The following is a 16,885-nucleotide window of genomic DNA, read 5'->3' as shown; positions in this document are numbered from 1 at the left end:
CCTTGAGAATTGATGCAACAGAAAGTCTGTCAAGTCCAAATATTTCTTTGCTATTATGGAATAGGAATTTATGGAAGGGAGTCTTCAGTCTGCCTGAGTGCAGGAGCAGAGAGGCTGAAGGCTGCTAAAGAATTTTAAATGGAGCTTGTGGAAGATTTGCTGTGATATTGTGCTGGTTTCCGGCTTGTTTTCTGGCAGCTGTGCTTTTCACTTAACCTGCTTTTTTTCACCTATTTTTTTTTCTACTGGTGTGACAATTTTGTAAATGTGGAAGTGTTTCAGGATGGATCCATCAAAATCACGGCAAAGCTTTTTTTAAAAACCTCCCTGAAGAGCTGTTGGACTGTGTGTGCCATACATGCTGGGGCGACTCTGGGCGAGAACTGTGGAGCAGGAAAGGATGAGTGTTTGTATCTCAGAGGTAGTGTGGAGCAGGAGAGAGCAGCCTTGTGACACGTGCCACCAGGAACGAGTTTGAGGTCAGGTCTCAGCACCCTGCCTGGTGCAGAGCTCGGCAGGCCAGCGCATCCTGGGAGGAGCATTCAGGGCAGCCCGCCAGCTCCCGTGGAGCAGCACGGTTTGTGGCAGCCCAAACTGCGACTGTGATGCAGTAACGTGCGGTGTGGCTGGCAAGCTTGTTTGGCAGCAGTGCCCAGGCTCCTCTCAGAAGCTGCACTGCACGAGAGAAGGTTTCTGGGGGCTGGACCAGCCCATGGAGCGGTGCTAACGGCCCAACATGTTGGCTCGCCACCTCTTCTCTGACAGATGAAAACAGAATTTTGCCCTTTAATAGGATCACTGCTGATCATGAGGGGAGACTTTGCAATCAAGGTGGTAAAATGAGATTATTTCTATTCTTTTGGCCCTTCTGTGCAGCTTTGGTCACCTGTTCAAGCTGGAGAATAAGTGTCTGCCTGGACAATGCCCAGGTAAAACAGCTTTTTCAGCAGTTTCAGCTGTCCAGTCCGCCAAGTGCTACCAGGGTCAGTGTTTGCAAAAGTATGGAGACCTGGCTGGTGGACTGGGGGGTGTTTGGTGAATTTCAAACCTAGGCAGAAACCAATTAGTCTTACTCTGTTGATAACAGGGCAAGCACTTCAGGCTGTTGGATCAGTGAGGTGGTTGTAGCCCTGGCTGTGGAACAGGCCCTTTGTGCTAGGTGCTGCATGGATAAGAAAATTCCTTGGCCCCTTGGGGGTGCAGGTGGGATGGAGCTGGAGCCAGATGGGGACTTCAAGGAAACAAAGGGACAGCATTAATCAGAGATGTGAGCTGTGATTTCTGTGCCCTGGCAGTCCTGTCAGTCTCAAGTGTTTACCCACTCACCCAGAGCTCGAGAGCATGCTTTGGCAAGGCGCCTGGTGCCCTCCATCTGCCTCTATCTCCTCACTAGCAGCTGTCTGAGAGTAGGATACTGGTTTGGGGAGACACCAGTGACCGCTACGGAAGAAGAGCAAGTCCCTTGCTGTCCTGCAGCTTGGTAGTAGGCTTGCCCAATGGTGGTTTTCCCAGGTGCCTTAGTTTTTGAACCTGTTTATAGCTCCTTCCCTTGGCAGTGTTATATAGAGCAGCAGTCAGCTTTGCAATGGACCGTTCTGCCAGGCTCCTGCCAGACGCAGTGATTCTCCTGCCAGGTACTGCTCTCAGGGGGATGTGGATGTAAAAGCTGTTGCTGCTGGTCACTGACAGCACTGGGCAAATGATGGAGGTAGTTTGCTGAAGGTGGCTTGCTGCGGGCTAGTGATTCTGCCGTGTCTTACCCTGTTGTGCCTCTCCTCTTGCACATGTGAGATGAAGCTCCATCCACCAAAATCAGTGGAATTTCCCTCCTTGGGATGCTCCTTGAATTTTGCAAGAAAAGCTTCCTACACTGGACTCCTGATGGAAGTGGTTGGAGTTCCCTCTGCCCGCTGACACCCAGGGCAGGATGTCTTGTCCTACAGCACAGCATCTGTCCCTGCTTGGAAGGGGCTTTTGGGGAGTGTGGCATGCGTGCCTGTGCCCCTGGCATGGGTAGAGGTTCCATCTGCAAGGTGGGTGCTGCCCTTTCTCCTGGCTCAGTCTGATCTCACACACTCACTGGCCATGTACCACTGCGGAGGAAGCTGTGCCTCCCCTGTGGTTTAGCAGGCTGCGGTGCTTGCCCGCTGCCCTCTCCGTTTCACACATTTCTACTGAGAAGACAGACAGGAGGCATCATCGTAGCTCTGCTGGAAGAAGCTGTGCTCCCTCTCTGCCCACTCACCAATTTTGCAGCCCTGGCGCCTGTGCTATCCCCCACTTGCCGGCTCTCCCTGCTCCTGGCTGCCGTGGTAGCGTCTATGCTAACATGCAGAGCAATGGCTGAGCAGGCAGGCTACAGCGCTGGTGGCTGCAGAGCTGGAGACTGGGCCCAGCGATGCCATGTTGTGGAGGTGGTGTTGTGGGCTCCCTTGGCCTGAGCCTTCCTAATAGTCACGGCCTTCCTGCTCGTCGTGGTCCTTGGAGGTCTGTGTGGAATCCCTGGGGACACCGCTGTGCAGAGCTTGGCCTCTGCAACATGCCAGGCTGGTCCTGGAGCAGGTCTCGGGCACCTCTTTGTCCCTTGCTGCCATGCAGTGGTGAACCCCTGAGACCAGGGGCCTTCCCAGGCCAGCAGTTGCCTCTGCAGAGCACTTAGATGGCAGAAGCAACCTGTACTCCTTTCTGCAGGGCACAGAGCTGCTGACAAACCTTCCCTGCTTTCTGCAGAGAAGCTGTGTTAAGGGAAGGAGGCTGGCTGTCCCCTGCAAGCAGTTTCTTTAAAGGGCAAACCGAGAAACTTCCCTGTCATCCTGTGGCTCAGCCGTGGGACTGAAGGTGCCAGGGAACCTCTCTGCTGCTCTGCTCTGACACCACGAGCCCTGGCTTCCAGGTAAGGGGGGTGGCAGCCTGTTCCCGTTTGCAGCCTGATCTGCTTGCTGTGCCTGTCGCTCTCAGCAGAGATGTTTGCTGAGTTACAGTCAGCTGTGCTTCCAGCACGCCCAGGCTGGGGCCATGTGGCTGCTGCTGAGCAAATGCAGCAGACAGCGTGTGGAGGGGGAGCGGCATTCCTCAATTTACAGATAGCTGAAGGGCAACTTGCTAATTTGGAGGCTGGGAAGAAAATGACAGAAGTAGGTAAAAACTAGCTTTTGAAGAAGTTGCTCCAAGAAGGCTCGTGCAGTGCTGTCGCCACTGAATAAGGCCGTAGCATCCACAGATACAGGCACAAAAAAGAAAGAGAAGGGAGCTGTGAGGAGGTCTCCTTTTCTGCTTTGGAGAGCAAAGAGGCTGCCTTCTTCCTTTTCTCCTGGGCCCTCGTATAAAAGACATGCAGATGCTTGTTTCAGGCCTGTGTGCCTTTATACGCTGTCGACCGAATGGCATCGAAAGAGCAGAACAGACTTCAAGGTGTGACTCATTCTCTGCTTTTCTGTGCAGCACAAGGCTTCGCAGCCTGGAATTATTTATAGCCTCCTGCGACACAGAGCTGAGGCATCCAGGCACGAAGGGCTTGTTGGTTCCTTCTGTCTTCTTAATGATGCTGCTGCACTTTCACTGGCTTCTGGTGTCTACACCTTCTGGTCTGTCTGCTGTTGCGCTCTCATTTGAATGATATGCGCACCTTGCTCAGTGTTGTGACTATCCATGAGCCAGGTGAGCTCATAAATAACCTCTTTTCCTGACAAGCAGAGCATGCTGCTGCAAGCCTGGCTCTGGCTAGGCAGAGCTGCCCTTTTCTCTGGGGAGAGCTGCCTTCCTCGCAGAGCCTTCCTCATTGAGCCCTCCTCATCCTCTGCGTAGCCAGCGTACCGCAAACCCCTTCTGATGAAACCAGTGGTCTGGCAGGAAAGGGCAGCTGCTCCCAGCTGCCCTGTTTTGCCTGCAAGGGAAAGGTATGAAGCAGACAAACGCGAGTTGGCATCTGTCACGTTCATGCTGCCCTGGGAGGCTGATGGAGAGCTGGCGGCAGGGCTGGGGGCCTGCATGAGCCAAGAGGCTTGTTGTCCACTTCAGTGCCGAGACTGCCTTCGTTCTCAACCCCTGAGTGGTTTGAATCGTGCCAGGCCAGAGCACTCTCAGGATCTCAGAAATATCTTTAGTCTTTTGCCAGGAATCAAAACTCCCACCTCACCTGGATGTAGCTGCACGGAGACCCTGCACTGTGTGTCTCTGCTATAGATTACATCCTTAGGGATGGGGAGAGTCTCTTTGCAGCATCTGTTTGCAGTGGTGACAGTAGGCAAGTTATGATCTGGGCTTAAAAAATCATAAGGTTAAAAAAGAAACTACCATTACCCCTGCATTTAGTGTAGACAAGGTGCTCTTAGTTTGTGTGCTCAAGCCTTTGAGCCCTTGGGAGAGCACAGGGAGAGTTTTTCCTATGGAGACTGCACATTTGGGTGTGGTTTTGCCAGCAGGAGTAGTGTTTTGGAGAGGTTCAAGCTACAGTTTTGAGGACAGATGCTGATGACTGCTCCATCTTCCTGGAGTGTGCTGGGAGGCTTTTCAGCAGTCTGGGTTTTCTCCCGTGTGCTGCTCCCTAGCTGGCAGGGAGGTGTGATGCACTGGCCGTGACATGAGCAAAGCGATCTGCTGCTCTTCTGCGCGAGCATGAGTGCTCTCACTCACCTGCTGGAAATTCAGAGTGGAACTGATGGCACATCGAGCATCTGGTGTCCAACAGAAGTTGTCTGTCGGGGTGCTGTGAGCCGCGGTGGCCCCTCGGCTGGGCTGCTTTGCACAGCCCTGTGCTTGCCCGGGTGGGGTGTCATCTCCTGGCTCAGTACCGTCTGGCAGTCCAGGGCCCAGCAGAGGAAGAGGGTGCCTTGTTTGCTAAGGTATGTTGGTGGGCAGCAGAGGCAGACCTCATCTGCCTGCCCCAGGCTTGCTTGCGAGACTTGTCTCTCTGGCGTACGAGGGTGGGTGTGAGTCACAGAGGGGCTTTTTGGGCTCATTGTCTTGCTGGCCTCCTGCTACCATGTGCAGCTGGCAGAAAACTGGGCCCTGATAAGTTGCTGTTGGGCAGCGTACATTGATTTGACAGCTGATGGCCTGGCAGAGCTGGGAGTGCCACAAATCCAGCGCTGCTCTTGCACCATGTCCAGCAGCTCCGGTGCCCAGCTATACCAGCTGAGCGTTGGAGCCCAGCCAGGCTAGCTCTTGCTGCAAAGAGCTGGAGATGGCTGCTTGAGAACAGTGAAATCCCCAAAAACACAATTTAGAGGAGAGGGTGATGGTGCCCTGCCTAGTGCTGGCAGCAGACACTGGGGCTGAAGTCCAGCTCCATCGGTAGAGTGCTGGCATGGGCAGTGTGGTCCCACAGAGATCTCGCCCTCGCTTCAGTCTCCGTGGAGAGGGAATACTTGTCCCCAGGTTTTGAAGGTGCTGCTGTGATTTCTTGTTCAGCTGTATGTTGGCATAACCTTGCATTCCCAAAACAAAGCTGTGGCTTTTCTGCTTGCAATTCCACTCCAGCTAGCTCCTGGCCTCACTTGACTGGGGTTGACTCCACTGTGGGAGGTTAGCAGCGGAGATCTGCCTGAGCTTTTGGGATATGCCTGCTCCATGGCTGGACACTCTAAAATGGGCATGACTGGATGCAGTCTCAGGCAGGTAGGGTTGTTTGTGTCTGTCACTTGTATTTCAGCCTTGGAGCACAGAACAAATGAATGAAGGGATGTTGGGTGGGATGAGTTGAGTGTGTGAGGGAGGGGTGGGTCTTCTTGCATTTGGTCCCAAAGCCATGAAGCAGTCTGGTCTTACTTTGCAGCTGCAAGTAATCCTCTGGGACAGGTAGGAAGACCCATCGTGCATGGGCCATGCTATTTGCAGCATTTCTGGGCTTCAGGAGGGTTTGTGTACGGCTTTGTTTAAAAACTAGGTATCCATCCAGTGGCTCTGAATGGCTGGTATTGGGTGAGCAGGACTCGGCTGGCCCAAATGTGTTGCTTTTCTGCCGTTAGCACAGGACGTGTCTTGCAGCACCTCAGATGCTGCACACCCGCCCTGCCTGCTTGATGGTGAATTTGGGCATAGCACTAAGAAGGGCAGAGCTAATGAGAGTCTCTCTCAGCCCTGGGAGCTGATGTTGATGGGTCTGCACGAAATATCTTTTAAAATGTCTCCATAGAGTTGTTCAGCTGTAGGAAAAAAATGCCTTTCCAAGCGAGAGGCGAATCAGCATCTGCTGGGCCGCTGCAGGGAAGGCTCAGCATGGCTGGCTCTGCAGCATCGGGTTCCTGGGGAAGGAGGGGTGCCAGTGTGCCAGAAAGCTTGTTGTCAGACCCAGATCAATAGCCTGGAGAACTGTGAGTCCGTGTAATTTTCCAGTGCTTTGATCAGCCTGTTTAATAAGTCTGTGTTTGACACTAGACATCCATCCTAAGCCCTCCCTCCCAGGGGACTCTGGCAAACAGATTGCCAGTGGAGCCTGTACGTGTGCACATCTTTCTGTCTCCCATCGTCAGCAGAGCTGGCTCCCCGCTTGCTGCGTGCCTGGGCAGGGAGCCTGGCAGGAGAGGGCAGGCGGCTGGTGCTTTCTGGGCACTCGCTGTGGTTTGGCGAGTGCCTGATGCTGCCTTTTGGCAGAGCCCAGTGCAGGGAGTTAGGTGAAGCCTTGCACGGGGACTTAACTGCTGAGTACCAGCTGCCAGGAGCCAGCTGAGTCACCACCGAGCTGGGAGGGTCTCCGAAGCCAGACTGAGCTGCTGGCATTGCCTGTGGTTTATCCCCAGGTTCTCTGTTGCATTTAGGTTTTTCAGGAAAACGTTTGCGTGGACAGTGAGATTTTTTGTGAAAAAATTGCACCGTTTCCTCTGCTGCTTTAGAAGTCCTCAGTGTACCTGCCTCTCACTCCTGAGCTTTCTCCTTCTCGCTTGGACCATCCCAGCACAGGGGGCCAGGGGGCAAAATCTCCTGTTCCATCCCTCAGACTGGGCCGAAGGGAAAACTTCAGGGAGTTGTTTGGTTTCTCTATGATCTGCAAGAAACCTGCGAGGAGAATGTCAGCCTGTTTATCTGCATAGCCAAGCAATTATCCTACCTGGAGAAGATGCAGCACGCTTGCTTGTTAGTTGTTGCATGTCTGATGAGGACATTTTCCTGAAGGCCAGGTGGGGATGTTCTCTGTCTTAAAATATATTGTCTGAGAAGTTTTACATCCCATCCTTCCATCTAGCCCATTGGTTAATGATGGTGGCTGGACTGATCAGCACACTGGAGAGAAAGGAGAGGGACTCATGTGCTGAGCTTGCAGAGGGATCCCAAGTCTGGTGTGCTGTTGGCAGTGCCCTCCCCAATGACACTGCAGAAGCCTGCTCTCTGTCCCAGGCTTGGCTGGGGCTGCTGGCCCCATAGACAGTCTGGTCACCTGAAATGGTTTCAGGCCCCTTTAACCAAGGGAGCAGAGCCAGATGCATCACTGTGCGGTGTAGAGCCACACTTAGCTCCAAGCTGTTAAACTACAGATAAACTGTTTACTCCCACAGGCTTAACCTGAGTGACTCTGTATGAGCAGGCTGTTGGCAGCTCCTGATCCATACGATTACTGCCACGCCATGAGCTGGTCACTACTCTGCTGGGAAAATCACCGCTCTGCTAACAGCGATCGTGCTGGCACAGACCTAGAAGCAGGATGCAACCTCCGTGCATGCTGAGATTTCCCCGCGTTAGCATCGATTTGTTTGCATTCAGGGTATCATGTAGTGGAGCTGGATCCTGGCACTTTCAGAACAAAGGGCTGTGAGCAAAGCGGTCCAAGTCCTTTCTCCCGCTCTGTTTTTATGAATGAGCAAAGCGCCCTGATAAATCCTAATCCAGGCTGCTAGCTTGGCACATCAGCGCAGACTGCTCACTGTTGGTGGCACAGAGGTACCATCTCTGTGGTCCAAAAGCTGCACATTCCCATTTTATCACCAGTCTAGTAAGGTCTCTTTAGGCTGTCGGTTGGTCAGATAAGTCAGTCCAAGACAAGTTAGTCTCCCTGACCGGTCCCGCTCAGGTGATTTCAGGGAGACCCTGGATCTACTTTAGCAGGCTCAGGTTAACTTTCCTTTGAAGTTCTTACATCTTGGCACACCCACAGTTCATGTTTACTTCCATCAAGCTAGTCGTTTTGTTCAGGCTAGCCGAACTTCTAATAGACTTCACCAGCCTCAATTTTTCTTCTGTTTTGCAAAACTAATATTGTACCTCTATATAGTCAGCAGAAATGATGACTCTGCAGTCAGAAAAGCCGTACCACTGTCTGCTGCTTTGGGTCAAAAGACATCTCTGTTCCCTAATCTCTGCCTAGGCAGAAGTAGACCATGGTGCTGGTTTCCTCTTGGGAAGCATTTCTGATGTGGAGTCAGGTCATGGATGCAGCAGAAGACCGTCTGTTGTGATGTGAGCTCTGAGTTCGCCTGCTGCTTCAGTAACAGCTTTGCTTTGTTGCAGCTGCTGTGGAAGCCTGTGTGTTGTACGGCTTGAAGCGGAGGGCAGCAGGATTCCTGCGCAGCAACAAGATAGCAGCTCTGTTTATGAAGGTGGGAAAGAGCTTTCCTCTGGCAGAGGAGCTTTGCAAGAAAGTGCAAGACCTGGAGCAGCTCATTGAGAATGCGTAAGGCACCAGCATTGCTATTATCCCACAGGTCACTCATGTTTTGGTGTGGGTCTGTAGTTTGGGTATGGCTGTGGATCGCAATGCCCAACTTGAGCCTCTACAGAAGGAATTGCTTTTTCAGTGGAGCAGAGTCCTGTCCTGGGCTTTTGATATCTTGACTGAACTGGTTGCTATTCTAGGAGACTGTGAGTCGCAATTGTGGTTTAAGCTAGGATGGACAAGTTCTTACTTCCTCTGCCCCTTGTCTCATGCTTCAGGGACAGCTAAGCATGTTTGCTCCTGAACTGTCACAGTTTATGGGCCAGTGCACTAAGCCAACTGGAACCAAACTTGGTCTGCCTCAATGTGCAGGGCTTGAACCTGCATTAATTCAACTCCCGTTTGAGAGTGGCTTACTCATCCTTGGACAGGAACCAGGGAGATGGATGGAGCAGCTACCTGGGGGCAGGAATCTTTATGTTGTCCTAAGATAAGCTGCTTTGCTTGTGAACTGCTGTCCTCAGGCACCAGTGGAAAAGGTGTGTGGGTTGGAGGACTGCTGAGGCAGAGGCTTGTTTTAGGGTGCCTTTACAGTGGGAAACTGATTTAGTGAATTCATTTTTCAAATGTAAACGTGTGTCTTCTGGAGTAGGGGGTGGAACACATGAAGGCAGCAGTCTCCAGAGCCCTGTCCCCATGCGGTTCCCTGGGCATTCCCCAGCCACCAGTCAGCACCACTGAAACCCTGGCCTCATGGCCCCACAAGGTGCCATGAGTGCCCTAGGCTCCTGCAGTGCTCAGTGCTGAGCCAGTGATGTTGTTGTCTTTTGCCTTGTACCTCTAAAGACGAAATCAAGTCCAGGGCATCCCGGAGAATGTGCGTAAGATGCCGAAGCTGCCCAACCTGTCTCCTCAAGCCATCAAGCACCTCTGGATCCGCACAGCCCTCTTTGAAAAGGTCTTGGATAAAATCGTGCATTACTTGGTAGAAAACAGCAGGTGAGTGCTGGCACAGGCCAACCATTTGCCTGTCCCAACTCACTGCCAGCATCTGCCCCTTTCGATGGTGCTGGAGGTGTTCCTAGCTGAGCTGTGTCCAAGTGGGCCAGAGAAGTCCCTGCATGGGACAGGCCAGCTATGTCACTCTGTGCCTATCACAGGGACTCTGACTGATTCCCTGCTGCTGGTGGCCACCATACACTCCCTAAAATAAAGACAGGCCACACTTGCTCTGCTGACGGCTGGGTTGTCAGGGACTGCATTGTCCTTGCCCTTGACTTCTGGAAACTGTATGCTGAGGTGTCCTGTCCTGGTCAGGTGTCATCTACTGTCCTGGGGATGCTTTGTTAGGAGATGGTGATGCTTGCAATGTGCTGCAGGAGGGCATCAATTCCCCAGGAATTTCACGACTAGCAGAAACAGCCTGTTAAGGGCTTCTTGCCCTTTCACCATCAAGGAGCGATAGAGAAGGAGAAGGGCATTACAGTGATTTAAACTACTGTCTCTATCATTTTGTAGTCCCAAGGGGTTGAAATGCTACAGCATTCTGCTTTCTTTAATTTTTTTCTAGTAAGTACTATGAGAAAGAAGCTCTCCTGATGGATCCCGTGGATGGGCCAATTCTTGCATCCTTATTGGGTAACACTTTCCTCTTACCCTACTTTGACAGCTTGCTTTCCAAACCTGTGTTCCCAGTTCTGTGATCAGGGATGTGAAGTGCAGTTGTTTCCTAGTAAGAACTTCAGAAAACTTAATAACCCTGGACAGGTAGCCCTGTGGCTGCTGAGCAGTGCATACAGGTGGACAGTTGCAAGGCTGAGCTTGAGGGTTTCCTTGCCTTGCACAGGCTTCAATAATGCTGGTGGGCATAAACCAGGGCTGAAGCCAGGATCTGGGAAGCAGTGCAGTGCTGCAACGCAGGGCTTGGTATGGACGTGACCAGGCAGGCAGTGTGTTATTGCTCACTGCCAGGGCCAGCTGACCCCTCTGAATTATTTGCTGCTGTTACACAATGCAGCAATATGTGGTGAGCCTGGTGCTTGCTGCCTGCTGTCCTACCACCCCTGCTCTGAGGTGCTGGGCTCTGGGGATCTGAGAGGTGACCACAGTCATTGGAACAACTCCGATGACTTCCTTGTGTTTACGATTTTCTTCTCTGCGCAGTGGGGCCCTGTGCACTAGAGTACACAAAGATGAAGACTGCTGACCACTTCTGGACAGACCCCTCAGCTGACGAGCTGGTTCAGAGGCACCGGATCCACAGCTCGCACTGTCGCCAGGACTCGCCCACCAAGCGCCCGGCACTCTGCGTGAGTAGGGGGACGACCAGGCTGGGAGTGTGACAGCCCCTCACAGTGCTCCTCCTGGGGTGCACAGGCAGCGCTCACCAGGGCTTGAGGCTCCATCTGCTTGAAAAGTGCAGTTACTTGAAGTCTTCAAGCCAGAAATGCTGGGAACAAGGACTGGGGAGGCTGCTGGACCAATGCAGCACTGCGTCGTGGGGTCTCTGCCTTTTGAGAACTTTATGTGTGAACGAAAAGCAAAGGCAGCTGAAGTCTGCCCTGTTTATTGCAAACAAAGCACACTCCTGGGACTTCTCTAAGTACAGAATCGAGCTTGGCCAGAGCCAGGAATCCTCTTAGAGAGCACAGGGGGAAAGATTTCTAGTAGTGACTTTCTTCTAAGTGTATAAGTGAGGAGGGAATGAGCTTTCAAGAGAAGCTTTTTGAAAGCAAGAGGCATCTGTGCTCACCTCACGTTTGTAGGTGGATCTCTTCCAGATTCAGAAAAGGCATTCGAGTGGCAGTATGGATGACCGGCCATCGCTGTCTGCCAGGGACTATGTGGAGTCGCTGCACCAGAATTCCCGAGCCACGCTCCTCTATGGCAAGAACAATGTCCTGGTGCAGCCAGTAAGTACCTGCTGGGGCATCTGGGCTTTAAAAGGCAGCTCTGCTCCCTGCTGGGTAATTCTGTCCCAGGTTGCTCTTTGATGGAGAAAAGCACAGGCTCATTTTTAATCTGGCAAGGCAGTGACTGGTGGTATGGATCCTCCCAGTGGAATGGAAGAGCTCTGCTTCTGCCTGAGTAGAAACAGGCTCGTCTCCCTGCCCTCTCTTGACCAGAGGCCACAAAACGCCTCCTTCTGTCCCTTCCTGCTTACTGTAGTCAAATAAATGAAGTGCAAACTGCTTAGGTGGAGCTGTTAAGTTTGCCTCAGCTGGGCAGCTGCTCTCGGCCCTTCTCCAAGCTGGTGAGCTGTCCTGTTGTCTCTGCTGGGAGGTTTTGCAGGGCTACTGTGGGTTTCTCACCGTTGTTGAGTGGATGGGCTCAGGGGCAGCAGGCAGGGCTGTGTTACGGTCCGGGATTGTGCTCCAGGGCATGGCTCAGCCTCGGGTAGCCTGAGGTGGTGCTTCATGCTTCTGGTGTCTTCCAGCCTGCTCTCACCATCTCCCTGTCTCTCTCTCTCTCTCTCTGTTTCTCTTCTCAAGCGAGATGACATGGAGGCGATCCCGGGATATCTGTCCCTTCACCAGACTGCTGACATCATGGCACTGAAGTGGACTCCCAACCAGCTGATGAACGGCTCTGTGGGCGATCTGGACTACGAGAGGAGGTGACTGGCTCTGAGTGTGCCCTAGCATGGGGCAGAGGGGAGGCAAATGTTCCCCTGGTCCAGAGTTTGGATCTGGTGTCCAAGGCCATCAGTGAGTGACTGCAGAGCAAAAACAATCATCCTGGAGTCAGTAACAGGGGAAGGGTTGGGAAAGGAGGCCTGAGGTGGTGGGAGAGGTGGGCTGCAGGAGATAGTGTGAGATGCTGTGCTATTGCCCATCTCTGCTGGGAAGTGTTCAGCAAAGGAACTGGGGGGTGCTTGTTCTGAAAGATGCAAAGTGGTTTCATTTATTGCCCTCAGGGATTTTCTCAGGAGAATGCCCTCTCTATACCCTACACAGTGCTTTCAGGTTTATTGTGATTATTTTAATCTGGGGAACTGAGAAGCTCATAAACACGGGAAGAGTATTGGCAGAGAGGGGGAACATGAGCAGTTCCCAGATAATCATACCTGGGTAACAGAGTGTGTGCCATTTTGTAGTGCTGTTTTGGTGCAGTCTGCAGCTGACCCTGCGTGCAGGTATTCAAAGTCCCTTGGATTTAACAGAGTCCCTGGAGCTTGTTCCTCCAGGCGGCCTGAAGTCTGCTTAGTTTGCTTGACAAGGTGTATTGCCATGCCCTTTTGCCTGGGATTGCCTGATGGACTACTGGCATTTCTCTTGATAGCTGCAATCCTTTTAACAAACTACAGAATCATGCCAGGTCCCAATTTGCCTGAGAAATTAAACAAAGCAAACAAAATCCCTTTCCACCAGCTAACGCTTCAGGAAAGCTGGAGTGTTTAGGACACTGATTCTTTGACCTAGGGTAAAGATCTTCTTCAGCAAAACTTGTTCTCAGTTTTGTTTATTTGCAGTTGTAGTTTTTTGGGGTTTGTTTATCTGTGTTCTTTTCATCTCCTTTCTTCTTGGCCCTTGGGCCATTCCATTATGCCTGGTACCCTCCCCCTAAAATGCTATTTTCATCTCTACACTACTTTTCCGAGTTCTTGACTTGGGCATCAGCCTAAGCTCTAAAACTTTCCAGTGTCAAGATGTGACCAAGGAAGAGAGGAGTCAGATGGCAAAGTAAGTATGAATCTTCAAGGAATGACTCTCATGCGCCCCTTCCCGTCCTTAACTGTCTTCATGAGCCATTTTATCAGGCCTTTATTTTAAGTGCTGTTTTTGTGAAGTGGCAGATAATGCTGCTCAAAATCTGGAAATTTGCTTTGTTGAAAAGAAGTAGGATGTTATTAAATGCTGACAACCTCAGAGAGCAGTGCTTTTGCTAATGCTCTCCACAGAAAGGAAACCCTGAGTGAGACAACATGTCTCCTGGAGACACCCCCTTCCCTGACTTCCTCCTGGCATCTGTCTGGCCTTCTGCCCTGCCTGGTGACCAGAAGCTCTCCAGCATTTTCTGGATTTGCTCAGTCACCTTGAGGTGCCGTTGCTAAAGGAGCACAGTTCTCAAACAGAAGCAACTGAGACTAAATCTATTTTCAGCTTTGAAAAACCCACAAGTTACGAGGGTTTATTTCCCCCTCCCTTGGGGACAGGAGCTCAGCAGAGCAGCAGCCCAGGCTTGGACTGCACTGTGCGTTCCCTTGGGGCTCCGGGGCTGCTCCTACCAGGTTCATGGTGTTCTCCTAGCACTGCAGCAGGGCAGGGAGTCCTTTCCGTGGTGCCCAGAGGTGAGTGCTCAGCTCTGCAGGGCTCCACGTCCCTGGCAATTGCCAGGATCCACGGGCACATTGTCCGTATCTGGGAACAATGTGAAGACAGAGAAACAGCCCGGGGCAGGTGGGACTGGACTTGCCCTGATTGAGCTGTAGTGGCTGGGACAGTTACTGGTTCTGGAGGGATGTTGTCACTTGCTTAGGCTGGCTTCATGGCAGTTGCACTGCTGCTGGGACCTCATCCTTTCTGTAGCTTCCCCTGGTGCCAGGATAGCTGGAGGCAGGATCTGGAGCTGATGTGAATAGAAACAGAGCCTTTTGCATCCCTGAAGCTCATGACTTCCTCTCTTTCTCTGTTCCAGTGTGTACTGGGACTATGCCATGACTATTCGCCTGGAGGAGATCGTCTATTTGCACTGTCACCAGCAAGGTAAGGCCAGAGTGGGGGGCTGCTGGAGGGTGTTATCACCCTGACATTTGCTTCATTACATCTTTGGGGAGTGCCCTTATAGGGATGTTCTGATTCAGCTCCAGGGCAGATGTCCAGAGCTCTGGGTGGTCACTACTATGTAAGTCCTTGTAGAAAAACCTTTAAGCCAGCTCCTGGCTGTAGTGCTTGGCTGGGGATTGCTCCCTGCAGAGCAATGCTCTGTGGTTTTCAAGGGTGTGATCTCCCAGGCAAGCCTTCTCCAGAGCCCCAGACTTGTAATGGACTTAGAGAAGAACCCAAACAAGGGAAAAAGTCTTTTTTTTTTTTTTTTTTTCTATACCAGAAAGACAATTCCCTGAGTTTTCTTTCCTGCCCTCTGCATTTTTGACTGGTAACGTTTCCCATGTTCATGTCTGTGTCTTCTCTCTGTTGTCACTATTGCTAATAGTAGACAGTGGTGGAACTGTTGTCTTGGTGAGCCAGGATGGGATTCAGAGACCCCCGCTGCGGTTCCCCAGAGGAGGGCACTTACTCCAGTTCCTGTCCTGCCTGGAGAATGGCCTCCTGCCCCATGGGCAGCTGGATCCACCCCTCTGGTCTCAGCGGGGAAAGGTAAGCACCCCAAAATTGGGCTTGTTCCTGAGCCCACAGCACTGCGGGTTCTTGCAGGTGTTCCCTTGTGGAGTATTTCAGAGCAGAGCCAATGGGGAGGACTCTTCTGCCTGACGTTAGTGGCTGCTGCATTTTAAACAATCCTCCTCCCTAAACTAAGAACCAAGATGGGCTTGAAACATGGCAGCTTGGTTTAGCTTGTGGCCTTGACCAGCTAAACAGACCCTTCTAGGCAAATCAGGAGGGAGGTGGTATGGGAGTGCTGGCCATGAGGCAGGTTTGGTTCTCACGGACCTGGCTGTGCTGCGTGGGTTATACATACCCTGTGCACAAACAGGGTTATATATTCACCACGTAATTGAAAGCTTAATCCAACGGCTGCTCCAGCACAGGGAATGTGCAAACGTCATCTGGGCTGAGGAAGCGCCTGTTCTTGTTAGGCAGGAGTTTGGCAAGCGAGGCAGCGACCACGCTGGCCTGCATGGTCAGGCGTGGGGTGGCTTGTGAAGAGCAGGTTTTGTTCACCTAGGGGAAGGTGTTTCCCAAGCTGAGGAAGCGAAGTCCCCAGGGCTCCTCCGAGTCTGCATCCGACAAGGAAGATGATGAAGCCACAGATTACGTTTTCAGAATAATCTACCCAGGAACGCAATCTGAATTTGGTGAGTGCGTTGGCAGAGAGTGTTTCAGGTGGGTTATCATGGGGTGTATGAGCAGCCAGGGATGTAGCCTTGACAGGGACATGGCAATTCGCACCAGGAAATGGTTCCAGAGAAATGGGCTTTGCTTGTAACAGTACTGCCTTTTATTCAATGTCATGTGTGGGTTGGGGTTTTTTGTTTTGTTTAACCTTTCACTAGCTACTGAGTCCTTCATTTCTGCAGCTGCACAACAGGCCACGACTGCCTTAATGGTTGGAAAAAAAATTCTTGTGCATAATTTCAGTAGTAAGGTTCACTTTGGTCGCATTCCTTAGGGGTCACTTCTCACCATCACAAGCCTCCAGGACTGATTCTTCTCTTGCTGTCACCAGGCCAACTCGGCAAGTGCTGCATTAAACCCAGCTATGTTCCTTCAGCATTGCTTCTGCAGCACAAAGAAGAGGTTACTGCACCCCTCTCTGTGTACGGCCAGGCTTGACCCATGTGTCTTCGCTCCCTAGCTCACAGGGCAAAGGAGAGGATGCTGATGGTTTCACCAAACCAGAAATCTCTCTTAATGCCTGGTTGTGAATGCTCTGAACAATGTGCTTGGCTGAAGTCACTGTATGTTTGTCCTCACTCTTCTGTGGGATACTAAGAACAATTTTTTTGACATCTGGGAACATTGTAGATGACCTGGAGTACTGTGTTTGGCTCTGGGGCCCCCAACATAAGAAAGACATGGGCCTGCTCGAGCAGGTCCAGGGGAGGGCCACGAAGATGATCAGAGGGCTGGAGCACCTCTCCCGTGAAGGCAGACTGAGAGAGTTGGGGTTGTTCAGCCTGGAGAAGAGAAGGCTCCCGGCAGACCTTAGAGCAGCCTTCCAGTACTTAAAGGGAGCCTACAGGAAAGCCAGAGAGGGACTTTTTACAAGGGCATGTAGTGATAGGACAAGGGTAATGGTTTTAAACTGAAAGAGGGTAGATTTAGATAAGATATTAGGAAAAAATTCCTTACTGTGAGGGTGGTGAGGCACTGGAACAGGTTGCCCAGAGAGGATGCGGATGCCCCATCCCTGGCAGTGTTCAAGGCCAGGTTGGATGGGGCTTTGAGCAACCTGGTCTAGTGGAAGGTGTCCCTGCCCATGACAGGGGGGTTGGAACTAGATGACCTCTAAGGCCCCTTCCAACCCACACCATTGTATGATTCTATGATAAGGGGGAAACCCAAGGGTGTAATAGAAGACTCATGGAGTGCTTTTAAAAAGCTATGAAAGTTGATCAAAACTTGTTCCTATATTCTTGAGGCTAGAAGGGGGCAATCACATCTCCTGTGACTCCTTCAT

General features: G+C 51.8%; 1 protein-coding gene across 4 annotated transcripts in view; it reads left to right on the top strand.

The window, feature by feature from the left end:
• SGSM1 (small G protein signaling modulator 1) overlaps positions 1-16,885 on the top strand; it is a 45,795-nt gene that overhangs the window by 14,104 nt on the left and 14,806 nt on the right. For 2 of the 4 annotated variants that reach the window (XM_069794548.1, XM_069794546.1), the window contains exons 4-12: positions 8,440-8,602; positions 9,431-9,583; positions 10,155-10,222; positions 10,748-10,893; positions 11,365-11,496; positions 12,076-12,200; positions 14,222-14,289; positions 14,738-14,901; positions 15,431-15,560. In XM_069794548.1, coding sequence (XP_069650649.1) covers positions 8,440-8,602; positions 9,431-9,583; positions 10,155-10,222; positions 10,748-10,893; positions 11,365-11,496; positions 12,076-12,200; positions 14,222-14,289; positions 14,738-14,901; positions 15,431-15,560 — 1,149 coding nt within the window. Of the gene's footprint in view, positions 1-8,439; positions 8,603-9,430; positions 9,584-10,154; positions 10,223-10,747; positions 10,894-11,364; positions 11,497-12,075; positions 12,201-13,203; positions 13,267-14,221; positions 14,290-14,737; positions 14,902-15,430; positions 15,561-16,885 lie in introns of all 4 variants that reach the window. The other 2 variants (XM_069794545.1, XM_069794547.1) reach the window with 2 other exon arrangements.

This window comes from Haliaeetus albicilla, chromosome 10 (genome assembly GCF_947461875.1).
Source record: "Haliaeetus albicilla chromosome 10, bHalAlb1.1, whole genome shotgun sequence".
In the NCBI taxonomy this organism is placed as follows: domain Eukaryota; kingdom Metazoa; phylum Chordata; class Aves; order Accipitriformes; family Accipitridae; genus Haliaeetus; species Haliaeetus albicilla.
The sequence above is the reverse complement of the archived record's forward strand: the minus strand, read 5'-3'. Positions and strand labels throughout refer to the sequence as shown.